Below are 15,256 nucleotides of genomic sequence, written 5' to 3'. Positions count from 1 at the left end.
TAGTTACTTATGGGGGTCTCAGCCAGCACCCCTAAGCTAAGAAGTCTCTGGAGAAGTTATTTGGGCCTCCTTGACCAATCCTTCTGCCTCATGCTATCCCTTTCCAAAACCCAACTGCGACATGACACCGGCTGCTTCGTTTTGAAAGGAGGCATCCTGAAATCTGCAGGGAGCCTTCCCCTTCTCCCAAGACCAAGCACGGCCACAGCCCCAATCTGACATTGCAAAGATGGCTTGCTATTATACTGCAGACGCTGTATGCCTTGTCACTTACAGCCAGGGACTATTCCAATAGAGTTTAATGAGCACAGTTAGGAAGTAGCTGCCTTCTACAGCTGTGCCAATATTTCCTATTTTTCTGTTAAGTATCTCAAGATCCTTTCTGATCTTTCATCAATGTTCAGCCTGTAATGAAACACTGGACATGTCTCCCCACCCTATAACTAGGAGCTAGCAAGGGCAACTGCCCCAAGTCGTAAGTTCCATCACCTTAAAAAGTACTGTCTCTTGCTGCAATAGGTATGGCTTGAAGAAGACCCCAGTAGCCTCCATCAACAGTTTGGGGGTGAAAAGTCACTTGCTATCTGACTTTCTGGCGCATTCACTCAATCAAATTTCCAACTTCTGGTGGACTCTGAAGTCCCCTGGGGAGTTCTATGATCCCCAAACCTGAGCTCAAAAAGTCACAGCTGCAGATTCCCTAATAAGACACGCATAGCTGACCCAATACTCCACTGCACTCAACATGCAGACTCTGTCTCCAACAGTGCTACGGGTTTTTGAAAATGTTCTTCCTAAAAACTAGTGAGGCAGTTGTACAGGTACATGAATCTGTAAGATGACTGACTCTGCTGCACCCATTGCCAAGAAGTCAACCAGAGAATGGGTTATAGTACAAATGACTATCCCATACCTCAGGATTCATTCCAGAATTAGTTCCAATTCTCAAGTGAAGCAGGGGACACGGAGCACCCCGATTGGAAGAGCCCAGACTTACTAATATTGATCATCACATGACAGACTGAGCGGGGATTGCTAACATTCCAAATTACTTGCAATGGCAGGTGCAAGGCCTGGCAGCCATCTTCTCCCCTTGCCTTCCATTTTCTGAAAGCTGTCTGCATTCTCGCTGGAAATCCCTGTAACATTCCCGTGAGAAGCTGAGAAGTTGGGTCCAAATGCAAATGACCTGACCTGCAGCTGACCCGGAGCCCAATCCTATGCAGGTCTACTCAGAAGTAAGTCCCATTAGAGTCAATGGGGCTTACTCCCAGGAAAGTGTGGATAGGATTGGGCTGTTAATGCATAGTGTTTTCCCAGACTAAGGCCTACAACAATCTTTTGATTGCACCTGCTTGATAAGATGCCTCTTAATGAGGAGAATTCTGGGAAGAGTAATAATGCATAGTTTGTATTTCAGCAACATATGTCACTTTGATTTCAATTAGCCTGTTATTGCTCATTGTGCTGATATTTTTAGTTACCTATAGCCTTGCCTATATAAGTCCCTCTGTTCAGCCAATTCTTTGCTCCTGGGCCTTGCTGGCTTGGTGGGTCACTTAGAGTTTTATAAGTCTTGTGCCTGAAAGTGCTCCTGTAATTTGATGCTCTCAGATTGTTGATAAATAAAGCTGTTTTATGACAACCTAGGATTGGACTCACTTCTTCATTGGAACCAAAAAGAACCGCCAACCCTTGCCATGGGCCTTTATACTACTCTAATGAGTTACTTAGTAGAATTCCTTTTCTTAAAGAATTGGTCCCTGGTGTTCATGACTGGCCTAAACAAAATAATGTACACCTTAGGAGCAAAAATACAAAGAAGTAACCCAGTACTGGAGGCCAAAATGGAGAAGATCTCCACAGCCACCATGTATTTCCCTTTCGTGCTCAGGTAGCTTGGCAAAAAGGACACCCACACACTGCAAAAGACCAACAGGCTGAAGGTGATGAACTTGGCTTCGTTGAAAGTGTCAGGCAGCTTCCTGGCCAAGAAGGCCACCATGAAGCTAATGAAGGCCTGAGAGCCCATGTAGCCCAGAACAAGATAGAACATGGTGCCTGAGCTCTCATTACATACCACTACGATCTGACCAGGCTGGGAGAACATGTCACGGTCTGGGAATGGAGGAGAGGTGCCCAGCCAGATGACACAGAGGCCAACCTGAACAATAGAACCAAAAAGGATAATGGAAAAGGGTAGTTTTTTCCCAACCCAATTTCTCATCTTGCTTCCTGGGTTTGTGGCTGCGAATGCAAGAACCACAGTGATGGTTTTGCCCAACACACAAGAAAGAGCAAGAGAAAAGGCATTTCCAAAAGCAGCCTGTCGAAGAAGGCAGGTCAACCTGCTTGGTTGTCCAATGAACAGCAAGGTGCAGAGGAAGCAGAGCAAGAGGGAGATGAGCAGAAGGTAAGTAAAATCCCGATTGTTGGCTCTGACGAGGGGAGTGTCCCGATACTTGATGAAAGTTGCAAGCACCACAGCTGTGAGCAGAGTGAAAACCAATGCAGTGGAAGCCAGAACAGTGCCTAAAGGTTCATCGTATGCTAGATAAGTGATGACTTTGGGGATACAGTGGCTGTGATCCTTGCTGGGATGCTCATCTTCTGGGCATTTGTCACAGTGAGATGCATCTGAAAGGGAAGACAGCCACATGCCATTCACTGAGGGCCCAATCCTAATCATCTCCCCTGCTGGGATATCATTTGAACTCCTTCCTTTCTTCATTGGATCATAAATTCATACCCTGATTGGATTTCAATTTCTGTGAATTAGGATATATAAAACTATGTAGGGTTACACAAAATGTGAATGCTAGTCTACATAATATATGTAAATTTGTTTGAATTACAGGAAATTTCTGGGTCCCCAATAGGCAGGCAGACCCCCCTTTTGACCCCAGGCCCAAGTATGGTGTATCCCCTTCACCCACCCACCCCACATGGGTTCTGTTGAGGCTGGAAAATGAAAAACCCCAGGAAATTGTCAGGCCCCTTCCTTTGGCTCCTGGGCTCCCATTTTGAACCTGTGCACATGTACAATTTACCTCATGGGCCCAGGGTGTAGTTGAAAATTATCACCTTACTGAAGGAGTTATCAGGTTGCAGAATGTATCCATTATGCCAAGAGACCGTCTATTCTGACCCTAAACAGATATGGATACTACTTACAAGGTCATATTTTTTTTTACCACTCTCTCACTTTTTACCCTCTTCCCTTGAAATATTCTGCTACCTCCTGATACTATGGGAATTAGAAAAACTGGTGCATGTGCGAGGAGTGTCGGTGAAGCGGTGTGCAGAAGCAGAAGGAAAGCAGTTGGCATTTGGCTAAACCAGTCACAATAAGGGACATCTCAAAACCAGATGACTATATTGTGTTTATAGCTTTGTCAAGGCTGAAGAGACATCTAGTCAAGCAAAGAGACACCTAGTCATGGAAAAGCAGCCTGTGTATCACTCCCAAAGGTGTTCCAGTTCAGAGCAGCTGAAATGAAATATTCCAGCTCAAGAGACAAGAGTGACTGATGTGCCCATCCCAAAAGATGAGATCCATTCCAGGAGGACTTCCTGCGGCTGTTAAGAGAAGAGACCTCATGAAACCTAGGGCAGAAGTCTTCTATCATGGTCTCCCAACCTAGATTGCATCATCATCTCAGTGTTGTATCTGGCATTGATAAGAAATCTATGTGGCTCTGTGTGTGTGTGTGTGTGTGTGTGTGTGTGTGTGTGTGTGTGTGTGTGCGCGCGCGCGCATATATATATATATATATATATATATATATATATATATATATATATATATATATATATCAGGTATTTATATACCGCCTTTCTTGGTCTTTATTCAAGACTTTATTCAAGGCGATTTACATAGTCAGGCTTTATTAAATCCCTATTAAATAGGGATTTTTACAATTTCAAAGAAGGTTCTTTCTTTCAAGAACGACTACATTCAAGGTGTTCCATTCCGATCTGGCGTCACATTCTGGCCAGTGGCCTCGAACTGGCGACCTTGTGGATTTTATCTTCAGGCAGACGGAGGCTCTACCCTCTAGACCAGACCTCCTGCCCATCTGTGTCCAGAGAGGGCAGTGCTGCTGACCAGAGGCATAGTTGGCCCCTTTGGTATCCGGGGCCCTGACTTGCGATGTCACCTCCTGGACATACCTGAACTGGAAGCAATTGTGGTGACGTGATGACATCACTGCCGATTACTTCCAGGTTACAGCATGCTCAGAGAGGCTGAGTGCCGCTCTGAGAGTCCTACTGCTTTTTCCACCATTCTGAGTCCTGCAAACCCTCTTGCAAGCACTCAGAGTGGTTGTGTGCCAATCTGAGCATCCAATGGCTTCTTTGGCCCTTTTTCCTCCAAAAAGAGGGAGGAAAGCGAAAAAGCCATCAGCCGCTCAGAGCAGTGCATAACAGTCCTGAGTGTCCATGAAGTGGGTGCAGAAGCTACTGCTGTGGCAAGGAGGCCCTCAATCACTCTGAATGCCTGTGAATGATCCCCTGGCTTGACACTCCTCAAGGTGTGGTACCCAGGGCCCTGAATCCCCTGGCCCTGCCTTCACTACACTACTACTGCTGACAGAGAGCACGCTCCATGCTATGGGCTGGGGGGGAGGGGGAACCAGACAGCCCAGGGGAGGTAAAAAAAACACTTTTTTCTTTTGTTTTCATAGGCTACCTGCTGTCCAATTCATGTCCTTGGACCTACACCAGGTCTTTTTATGTTCAGATCCCTCCTCAGTCAAGAAGCTTCCTGCGTGACCTTGAGCCAGTCACTATCGCTCAGCCTCACCTACTTCTCAAGGCTGTTGTGAGGACAAAAAGAGGGGAGGAACTATGTGCACCACCCTGAGCCCCATGGAGGAAGGGTGGTAGAAAACCTGAAAAATAAATAAATAGGAGGGGGGAGGGATTTGCTGGTGCATTAAGGCATCATCTTGTACGGTTTGGATTAAAATCACAGCCATACATGAACTGAGGTAGTGACTATGAATCCCTGAAATGTCTATTTCAGTGCCAGGGATGAAAAGGAGAAGGACGAAAGCATAGTTATCAAGTGTCCCCATGTATATTCTGAGGTTCCGGAATGGCGGACCTGTCTGGTTTGAAATGGTTCCTTCAGGGCATCTCAAGCAGTCATAGCAGCAGGTTGGTTCTCCCTCACGAGCTCTTCTGTGGCATCCAGGCTGACATCTCTCAGAACATGCAGAATGTGGAGACCCCTGATCACAATACGGAGACAGCGCAGTTAAATTGTGCCTAATTTATCAGTACATGTACACATCATAACCCAAAGTTTGAAGATATCCATACATCCTAGGCTAAGAATATATTCTGAAAAGCCTAACCCAGCGATTTTCAAACATTTTTAATCTCACAGCACACTGAGAAGGCGCTAAAGGCACACCAGTAGATTTTCCACAATTGACCAGGCACACCATACTGCCAGTGGAGAGGGGCTCATATCCTCCAGTTGCCCTACTAATGAATGACCAAGGCACTCCCAAGGCATACCTGCAAACAGATTGCAGCACACCAATGTTCCACGGTGCAGTGGTTGAAAATGGCTGGCCTAACCTTTAACAGGAACAAGATGTCTGGAGGGGCCCAGCCCTGGAGGGGCCTGGAGCAGGCTTGTCCCACCCCCAGGGAGGCCTCAGATTGGCTGGAGCGGGAGGGGGTTCCAGCACCCAAGTCCTCCTCCTTAGCAGAGCTGCCACACCTGGCTTGGTAGCAGGAGCTGTTCAACTCACAGCACTGCCCCCTCTCATCCCTGGCTTCCTTTTGGCCCCCTTTTGGCCCCTCCCCTTCCCCCAGGGGGGGCAGAAAAGGCCTTTCCTGTTCCTGGCTTGTTTCCTGCAGTGTTCCTTGTTTGCCCTGCCAGCCCCCTCTGTCTGGTTGGGGTGAGCCAACCTTCTTTGCCCCCCTCAAGGGCAGGGAAGCCTCCCCACCCTGGGCATGGGGTGCCTGCTCCAGGGTAAGTCGGGGGTCAGGGCATCTGGGAGGGGCCCCGACAATGTCCATGTGGTATGTGCCGGAATCAGTTCTGTGGCACTCATACAGGTTGGGCATCCCTCATCCAAAGCGCTTGGAACCAGAAGTGTTTTGGGTTTCAGATTTTTCTATATTTCACAATATTTGCTAATATATAATGAGAAATGTTGGGGATGGGGCCCAAGTCTAAACACAAAATTTGTTGATATTTCATATGACATTTTCGCAAATAGCCTGAAGGTAATTTAAAAAAAAAAAAATTATGTGCACGAAACAAGGTTTGTGCATGAAACACAGTTTGTGATTTTATTTCTTTAGGAGAAAGAAGTCACGCTCAAAAATGTTCCAGATTTCGGAATATTCTGTATTTCTGAATTACAGATAAGGGGTACTCAACCTGAACTGGAAAAATTAGAGAGCCAGAGGCATGGATGAAATAAAATAGCTTCCACAGGAAATCAGAATCTGAAACACTCACCTGGTTGGTGCTGCTAGGCCAAATAATGGTCTCTTTCTTAATGGTGAACACTTGGTTGGAGGAGGCCTGAGAATTCATCCTCCCAATTCTCACTCGAATGAAGGATTTATTTGGGAAAGTGATGAAGTTCAGAATGTCATATCCAGTGGAGAATTCCATGCCTTCACTGAAAAACACTTCATTCCCAGCGTTGTTGTTGAAATGAATTGTTCTCAAAAATGGATGAAGCTGGAAATGAAAATCAGATCTCAGGATTTATAAAACCAGAGCATAAGAACATAAGAAGAACCTTGCTGGATCAGGACCAAAGGACCATCCAGTCCAGCTTCTGTAGTTCACGAGGTGCCTTAGGGAGCACACAAGACAACAAGAGCACTGCATCCTGGCGCCACTCCCTTGCAGCAAGTGTTTGCAACTATGGAAAGATTTCCATACCACAAATACCATACCACAAATGTAAATTCCTGCACTGGAGACTGAATCCCTTCTTTCACTGAAGCACATTCAGGCGATAACATGAGAAGGATTCAAACAGTTGATGTGTTAGTTTGCCTAGACTGCAGTCTTTTTTCTTGGGGGCTGTGCCCAATCCTATCCAGAGTACCAGCATGGAGGCAGACATGCCAACAAGGTGTGTGCTGCCTCCTGCAGTGGGGGAGTAGTCACACAGGACTCCACAAGGTACCTCAGCAGTGCTCTGCAGATGCATCAGCACTGGAAATCTGGGTAGGTTTGAGCCCTCAGTGCAACTATCACATCCTCTTCTGCTGAACAGAGAAGACTCACTAGCAAAATTTCCACCCTGAAGTCTGAGAACAGCTGCTCAGAGATCCTGGTTTAAGGGCCCAATCCTGTGTAATTTGAGTACAGGCACTGAGATTCCGCACCCACGCTGGGTGTTGCAAACATGCTGTAAGGAATGTCTGCAGTACCCAGGGTGGAGAGGCCACCTGTGCTGCATCAGCACGCGTCGGTGCTTGGCCTTAGCACTGAATGGGAAGGTTGCAGGAGCCCCCAAATGTAAGCCCAAAGGTGAGCTTTTCAGGGCGAGGGGGAGTTGTTCTGGGGTGGGGGAGAGTGGGGCAGGGTGAGTGACCAGCCCAAGAGGGAGATGGGACTGGCAGAGCTCTTTTACACCTGATCCTATCCTCTGAGTTGAACTGCAAAGCCCAACATGGAGGTTTTCTCATCTGCACGAACAAAATATCCAGTGCAGACATGAGAAGTCCCATTGCGGGGCCTGTGGCTTTCCTTGGGGGAAGGAGACGCAGAGACCTCTGGCTACTTCCTGGCTCCCGTGGAATACAGCGTTCACTCATTCATACCTTGCTGCATTTACTTAAGAAATTGTTACACATATTTGCAAAAAAACAACAACATGCATGCACCGAGAGTATTCAAAACATGAAAGACAAGATTGAATGACTGATAGGAAAGCAGAGGTAAAGTTCAGCAAAGCCTCGGCAGATCTGACCAACACTAGCCAACAGCTAAGAGGGAATGAGACTATCCCTCCCATCCCTGCAACAAATATTTTCCGAGTGAGGGTCAATCCAGATTGGGCTACAGTGACATTAAAGATTTAAACTCCTCATCATGTTTCCAATGCACATCAGCTTCTTAGCCAACTGCTGTTTACATTGAACACATCCACACACTCTCGCGAAGGTCTCAATAACGCAATAAACACAGTTCCGTCATTACCTCCCATGATTGCATGGTGTGAAGTTTCCATTTGGAAGTCTCTACCGATGTTCTTGGCCTGGATGAATGAATGGCATGTAATGTATGTGCCAAGGCATAGACTGCATTGTAAATAGTGTAGCTTTTGTCAGACATGTCCATTTCAAACACAGTCTCAGGAAGAGTCTCTAACTTTTTTTCCTCTGTACAGAGTGGTATGGGCATGGCAGATTTTTCATTCCAACAGCCAAATAAAGCAAACCAGAAATTTTTCATGAACAAACCCTTTCCATGCTGGGAAGGGTTAAAAGTCTGGAGAAACTTTTGAAATCCTGGCACCATATTTTTGTGGATTGCTATGGACAAGGAACCATGGAAGGATTTGAAATCTGCATCCCCAGTAATTATTGTTGAAATGAAGTCCCAACGGGTTGTTGTGATCCAAACTTTCTTCAAGGGTGACCTCTTATATGGTTTATAGACATTCATAATCATTTGTAAACCATTCATGGACTGTGCATCCCCATATACAACAATCACATTGGTTTTTGTCTTAGTAAGGACTATTGGAATGTCACATTTGAAATCCATGGTGGATATAAATATGCTACCAGATGGGCGATAAAATAATGGGGCCTTTCTTGTGAAGTCAACACAGATGCCATTCAAACTGAGCAGTGATTTCAAATGGTGTTCAAATGCCTCTCCACTATCATCGTCTGAAATGATGAGTCCAATCCATGTCCACTGAAAATATTGTAGGATCCTCACTATCCCTTCGCTCTGTGAATCTTCATTTGGGGCCATTTGGTACAAAAAAGGGAACTGAGTTTTGTCTCTCAATCTTTGCTGAAGTGAGCCATAGCTGAGCTGAAGATGGGGGGGGGGGAGAAGAGGTAGAACTTTTGTGATCTATTCCATCATTAGCATTGATGAGAACATTGGTCAAAGCTCCCCTGCTGTGGATTCAATACTATGAAACCCTTCCCCTGGAAAGGTGAGTAGATCTCCCCCTTTGCTGAGCTTTAAACTTAAAACTTTTGTCTTGAGCAAAACAGAACAGGTCTTTGTTTCAGTGACTGTTACCATCGATGGTTTAACTTATACAGGTCCAGCCTTCTTATACACGGATTTTTTATACACAGATTTGTCTCAACACGAATGGCCCCTGCAAATGAGAAGGAATGTGCTGATTCCAGGAGAAGGGGAAAAATGCACCCCTTTAAAATCACAGTTTAAAGATCTGCTTTATACTGTTGCATAGAGACAGTCATACAAGTGATTACAGGTATAACCTAAGTATCCACAGATTTTTCTGTGTCAAAGCTGATGAGAAGGGCCCTTTAAATTAAAGTACAACAGTCATTTAATAATGCCAGAGAGGGCAGCAGGCTGACAATCCATCAATCATTCTCTGCAGGCTTCACTCCTCCCTTCCCCCTGAGCACTTGAAAGAAGGCTCAATGGCAACTTTATCACCTCCATTCTTTCTTTCCCTCTTGCTGGGGCTCCTAGTGAAGCCTGGAGAGAGACTGATGGCCTCTGTGTGCATTACAAAGATCATCAAGTCTGTTTTTAAATCACCAGAGCAAAGAAACTTAGTTTTTTAAATTGATTGGCTATAGTGCGTTTTTTGCCATCCATGTGAGTTCTTGGAACGGAACCCTCGTGAATAATGAGACCCAACCTGTATTTGGCGTAAGTGTCTAACTGTTGATGGTTTAACGGTTCTCACTTACATTTTCTGTGTGTGTTTCTGGTATTAATTTTACCGCGGTAAACCATTTCAGTCAGGAATGAATATAAAATATAGAGTCCAAATTGATTGACAGAAAGATAAGAAATTGTAGAAGTATCACACATCTATCTATCTATCTATCTATCTATCTATCTATCTATCTATCTATCTATCTATCTATCTATCTATCTATCTATCTATCTATCTATCTATCTATAATCTTCTGAGTTTTTTTGGAATTCTTTATTAGGGGGCATCAACTAAGACATTTGACTCCCTATAGTTACACAAGCTTGCAAACTGCCGAACCTCAGCTCCTTGCAAACTGCAGGAGCTGAGCTGTTTGCAGGACAATTAGCAGCTATCGGAATTTTGAATAGTCTCAGAGCTTGAGGCAATAGTTATCTGATCATGCCTGCATTTGTATTTCTATATCTGTATCATATATTTTTATTTCTATTGGAGGCTCTTTGCAACCCACCAAAAATCAGTTTGGGAACCACTGGTCTAGATTTGCCTGACCATGCAACTGCACTGGAGTGCCAGCATTTAATATGGGACCAATACACAGAATGGAACCAATAAGTAATGTGACACCCTCAGGGGGATGACAACAGTAGTGACCAAAATAGCTAAAATCGCTATTTGTAGGAATAATACCAACATGTTAGATACCATTCAATGTGTGATTTACAGCAGAATGCAATGAAAAAGAAAGAAAAAAACACGTTGAAATATCTCTGTTCTTTCAAAAGGTATAGCTAAAAAACCAGTTGGGGTGTGGCAATACTACATCACCATGTGCCCCACCTTGCCCACTGCATGGAAAAAAAGTCCATCATGGGGGTGACGTGCTGGCCTCCCACATCAGGTAACGTAAATTCTAGTGATGCCACTGAGAACGTGGAAGATCTGCCAAAAGAGTGTTGCATTCCTGACACCCTTTTGTGTGTGATTTTTTTGTGTGTGTTCAAGTGTGATGCATCAAATAGAACACACATGTTGCCTGATAAATTGGTGCTGCGTCCCTCTCATTTCATTCCTACCTGTGCAAGTTTGTAGAGATTGAGCATGGTGGATTGTTGGATAGCCGTTTCAGAACTGAGTCCTCCAATGACTGCTGAAATCTTGGGTTGTTTACCACATTTGAAATTGGGGAAGCTGTCTTCTTTTCCAGACAAAAGGGACAGAAGGTTATCATAGCGTAATCTTGCTTGAAAGGCATTGTCATAGATGTGGAAGCCCAGGGTGACATTAGGTAGGAGATTGGGATCTCGGTTGATCTTCTCAACAGCAAATAACAATGCCAAGGTATGCTGGTAATTTCTTGTCTCTAACCTATGTGGAAGTGAAATATCTTAAATTGCCTTTTTGTCACAGAATCATATGGGTGGAAGGGATCCACAAGGTCTTCCAGTCCAACCCTCTGCCTGTAGCAGGAGATCCTCCTAGAGTATGTCCAGCAGGTACCTGCCGAGCATTTGCTTGGAGATCTTCAGTGAGGGAGCACCCACCACCTCCCTCGGCAATCTCTTCCACTGCTGAACTGCTCTGGTCATCAATAACTTTTTCCTGACATCCAGCCTGATTCTCCCCTCTTGCAGTTTGTACCCACTGGATTTTTTCCGACTATCAGAGGCAGCTGAGAACAAATTTGTTCCGTCTTCCATATGACAGCTCTTCAGGTATTTGAAGAGCACTATCACATCCCCCCTCAGGCTTCTCTTCTCCAGGCCAAACACACTAAGTTCTCAACCTTTCCTCATAGGTAGAGTCCTTTGAAAAAGGCAGGGCTTTTTTTCTAATGGAATGCGGGGGGGGGGGGGGTGGAGTTCTGGCACCTTTTTGCAGGGGCCCCTCCCCTTTGGAGTCATTCCAGGAGGGGGGAGCAAAACAGAGGCATTTGCTGGGTGGGTGCTGGGGGGTGCAGGGTGGGCGGGCACCTGGCCCCGTCTGACCACACAATGACCCCCTCCTGCCCCCACCTCCAAGCTTTCGCCTGAGCCCATCCTGCCTCCCCTCCCGCTGCGCTCTGCTTCCCCACGCAGCTTTGAAGCTGGTGGAGGGCGCGGGGGACATGCGCCAATGCCAAGGAGAAGGACGGACAGCCAGCCAGCCAGGGAGACGGGCTGCGGCACCCACGGAACGCCCAGGTACTGGCTTGGCAGAGGAGGAGGGGAAGGAAGCTGGCTGCTGCAGCCTCTGTGCCAATCTGCAGCACGAGCCTAGGCGTGTCTACTCAGAAGTAAGTCTCATTGTGCTCAATGGGGCTTGCTCCTGGGAAAGGGTGCATAGTCTTGCAGCCTGAGAGCCCTACCTATGCATGTCTACTCAGAAGTAAGTTCTATTGTGTTCAATGCGGCTTGCTCCTGGGAAAGGGTGCATAGCCTTGCAGCCTGAGTAGACAGGCAGAGGAAGGGCTCTCAGGCTGCAGTCTTCTCCACACCTTCCTGGGAGGAAGCCCCACTGCCTCTAGTGGGACTGACTTCTGAGGATACAGGCAGAGGAGGGGCTCTGAGGCTGCAGTCCTGTCCACACTTTCCTGGGAGGAAGCTCCACTGCCTCTAATGGGACTGACTTCTGAGTAGACAGGCACAGGATTGGGCCCTGAGGCTGCCATGCTATCCACAGTAAGCCCCATTCACTAAAGTGGACTTCTGAGTAGACATGCATAGGATTGGGCTCTTAGGCTGCAATCCTAGGCACGTTCCTGGGAGTAAGCTCCATTGACTAGAACGAGACTTACTTGGGCTCTTAATTCTGGCAGAGATATATATCTGCCCCCATTTTTGCATGCTAAGGGCAAGTGAAAAGGGATTCTATGTGTGTACAACGTGCTGTCCAGCCTTGCCAGAGATCCTCCTTGTCCTTCCCCACAAGCATGCCCTCTGCCAGCCAGCGTTTGCAGCTCCTCTCCAGCAATGCACAGCAGCTGCTTAGGGCAGCAGAGATCATACAACTGCATGCCAAGCGCCTTCCCAAAGACACAGAGTATTCTGATACCTGCATTAAACCATATTTAATTGCTTGTTTGCAAACGTAGCTGTTTCTACGTGCACCTAAGGACCCCTCTCGTGTAAGAATTCCTTTTTTGTTCTTACTCCCACAGTTGCTTAGAGTAATTTTACTACATGGAACTCATGTAAGCCATTTTCCAGAATCCATTCACTGCTTCCTCTCCTCGAAGTAGTGCCACACTACATACTACACGCTACAAGTGCACCTGTACAGTATTTTTCCCCCTGTGTAGAAAAAGTAGCTAGGGGGAAGGGGATGTGGAGATTGACAGCCCAATCCTATGCATGTCTACTCAGAAGTAAGTTCATCTTTAGGAGGGAAGCATTTTATTTCTCCAATAAAAAAATGGTTTAAAATAAATAAATAAATAAAAGATTAACAAGTTGTGAGTTCCTGCACTTTTTTTTTTTTTTTACAAAAAAAAGCACTGGAAAAAGGTGTTCTTTATTGTACTCAGAAGTAAGCTCATTGGGTTCAGCAAGAATTAGGGCCCAGTCCTATCCAACTTTCCAGCACTGATGCAACCCCAAAGAGATAAATATTCTCTTTGCCAACCACAGGATGCAGTGCATGCTCCACTTGCTTTGGCTGCATCAGCACTGGAAAGTTGGATAGGATTGGGCCCATAGGCTATAATCCTATCATACTCACTGGAAACAAGCGCCTCTACTCATAGGACTTGTTTTCCAGCCCTCTGATCATCCTCATCACTCTCTACTGCACCCGCACCAGTTTGGCTGCATCTTTTTTCAGGTGGTGCTTACCTGAGTATGTTCTTACTCTCTGCTGTTTGGCAACACAAAATGCCCAGTTCTAGCAGAGTAGCCCAGTTGTTCCCAAAGTGTGAATCGGGACCAACTGGTGGATCGCTGCCTGATTTTTGGTGGGTGCCCAAAGGGTGATGGAAAGATCGTATAAGTAATTGCCTCAAGCCCTGAGGCTTTTCAAAAATCAGATACTGTAGATACTGATTAATCTGCAAAGAGCTCAGCTCCTGCGAACAAATGCAAATATAGGGAGATGAATGATGAGGGTTTTTTCTGGTTATTATAAATAAATAAATATTATTTCTTTCCAGATCTCCTTTTCTTGAAGCTAAAAAGTTTGGGAACCAATGGAGTAGCTGGTTTAAAACTTGATGAAACATGATGAACACGAATCAAGCTGAAGTGACACCATCCAGAAGAGAAAGGTATTATATCACACTCTCTTCCTCAAGTACACCATGTTCCATTCTACACATTTCCCAATAGCACTGCAGGAAAAAAAAAAAAATGATCCTATTCACAAAAATTTTTTCTATGTAGAGATCTGCAACCTTGTGTGTGCAGTCAGCTCTAAAAGCCATCCATGACTGTGCATTTTATTTAAGTGTTTCCAATCCTCTGCTGTAAAAACTGCAAGTGCATGTTTTGGGAATAGTGTGGGGTAAACTTAAGACACTGTCCTAGACCCTGAAATTTTGTCACTTGTGGGGTAAACTTAAGACACTGTCCTAGACCCTGAAATTTTGCCACTTGTGCTGTCTCTACCCTTCTCAGAATCTCAATAGTTGCATTTCATTCAAATAACATAAAAACTTACGAGTATGTATGTTTAATCGCATTACGGGGTTGGATGTTGAAGGACTCTTCAGCATATGCAATCATACGGACAGATGAAACAGCACCAATTAAGTAGTTCCCTGGCTTCAAATAATTATATGTAAATCTATGAGTTGTCGCTATGCAGAGATCCTTTGAGGAGGCATGGATAAATTGAGGCAGGAATAGAAAAAAGAGGAGGTAGAGCATTTTAAGTCACTGCAATTAAATGCAAAATTTGGTCAATGTAATCTAAAAGATTTACATTTGCATTTACATTTATAACCAGCCACTGCAATAGTTGATAAGGCATAAAATATATGTTAGACATAACAGTGTAGATACACTTGATGATTCTAGGCTAGGTATATGAAAACCCTGCACTGTATACATATATAAGTGATGTCATGGCTTATGAAATCTCATCATGGAGTCCCACAATTGATGGATTTTTTTTATTGTGCCAATCACCTTTGAAAATCCTTGGAGGTGGGAGGGTACATGGAGAAAATTCAAACACATAATTATTAATTACAGAACAGATAATTATCTCTACTACTCTGTCTTTTTGAGATTCTCTGTTTTGTACAACACCTGCAGAAAAGTTTTGTGTAGCAATGTTTTTAGAGCACTTTCTATCCCTTAGTGCAGTAAACTAAACTCTTTAGCGCTGGCACCCACTTTTTAGAATGATAATCTGTCGGGACTCACTGGATGTGATGTCATTAACCTGAAAGTGATGTCATG

General features: G+C 45.1%; 1 protein-coding gene across 1 annotated transcript; it reads right to left on the bottom strand.

Moving 5' to 3' along the window:
* Window positions 1-1,726: 1,726 nt before the first annotated feature.
* On the bottom strand, window positions 1,727-6,646 carry LOC136652460 (vomeronasal type-2 receptor 26-like). Its single transcript, XM_066629401.1, has 3 exons — window positions 6,488-6,646; window positions 5,111-5,237; window positions 1,727-2,637 (listed from the first exon to the last, which is right to left on the bottom strand). Exons 1-3 carry the CDS (start codon window positions 6,644-6,646, stop codon window positions 1,727-1,729), a joined length of 1,197 nt encoding a protein of 398 aa, XP_066485498.1.
* Window positions 6,647-15,256: the final 8,610 nt, after the last annotated feature.

The sequence above is a fragment of the Tiliqua scincoides genome, chromosome 5 (genome assembly GCF_035046505.1).
Source record: "Tiliqua scincoides isolate rTilSci1 chromosome 5, rTilSci1.hap2, whole genome shotgun sequence".
NCBI lineage: Eukaryota > Metazoa > Chordata > Lepidosauria > Squamata > Scincidae > Tiliqua > Tiliqua scincoides.
This window is presented reverse-complemented; position numbering and strand designations above follow the sequence as displayed.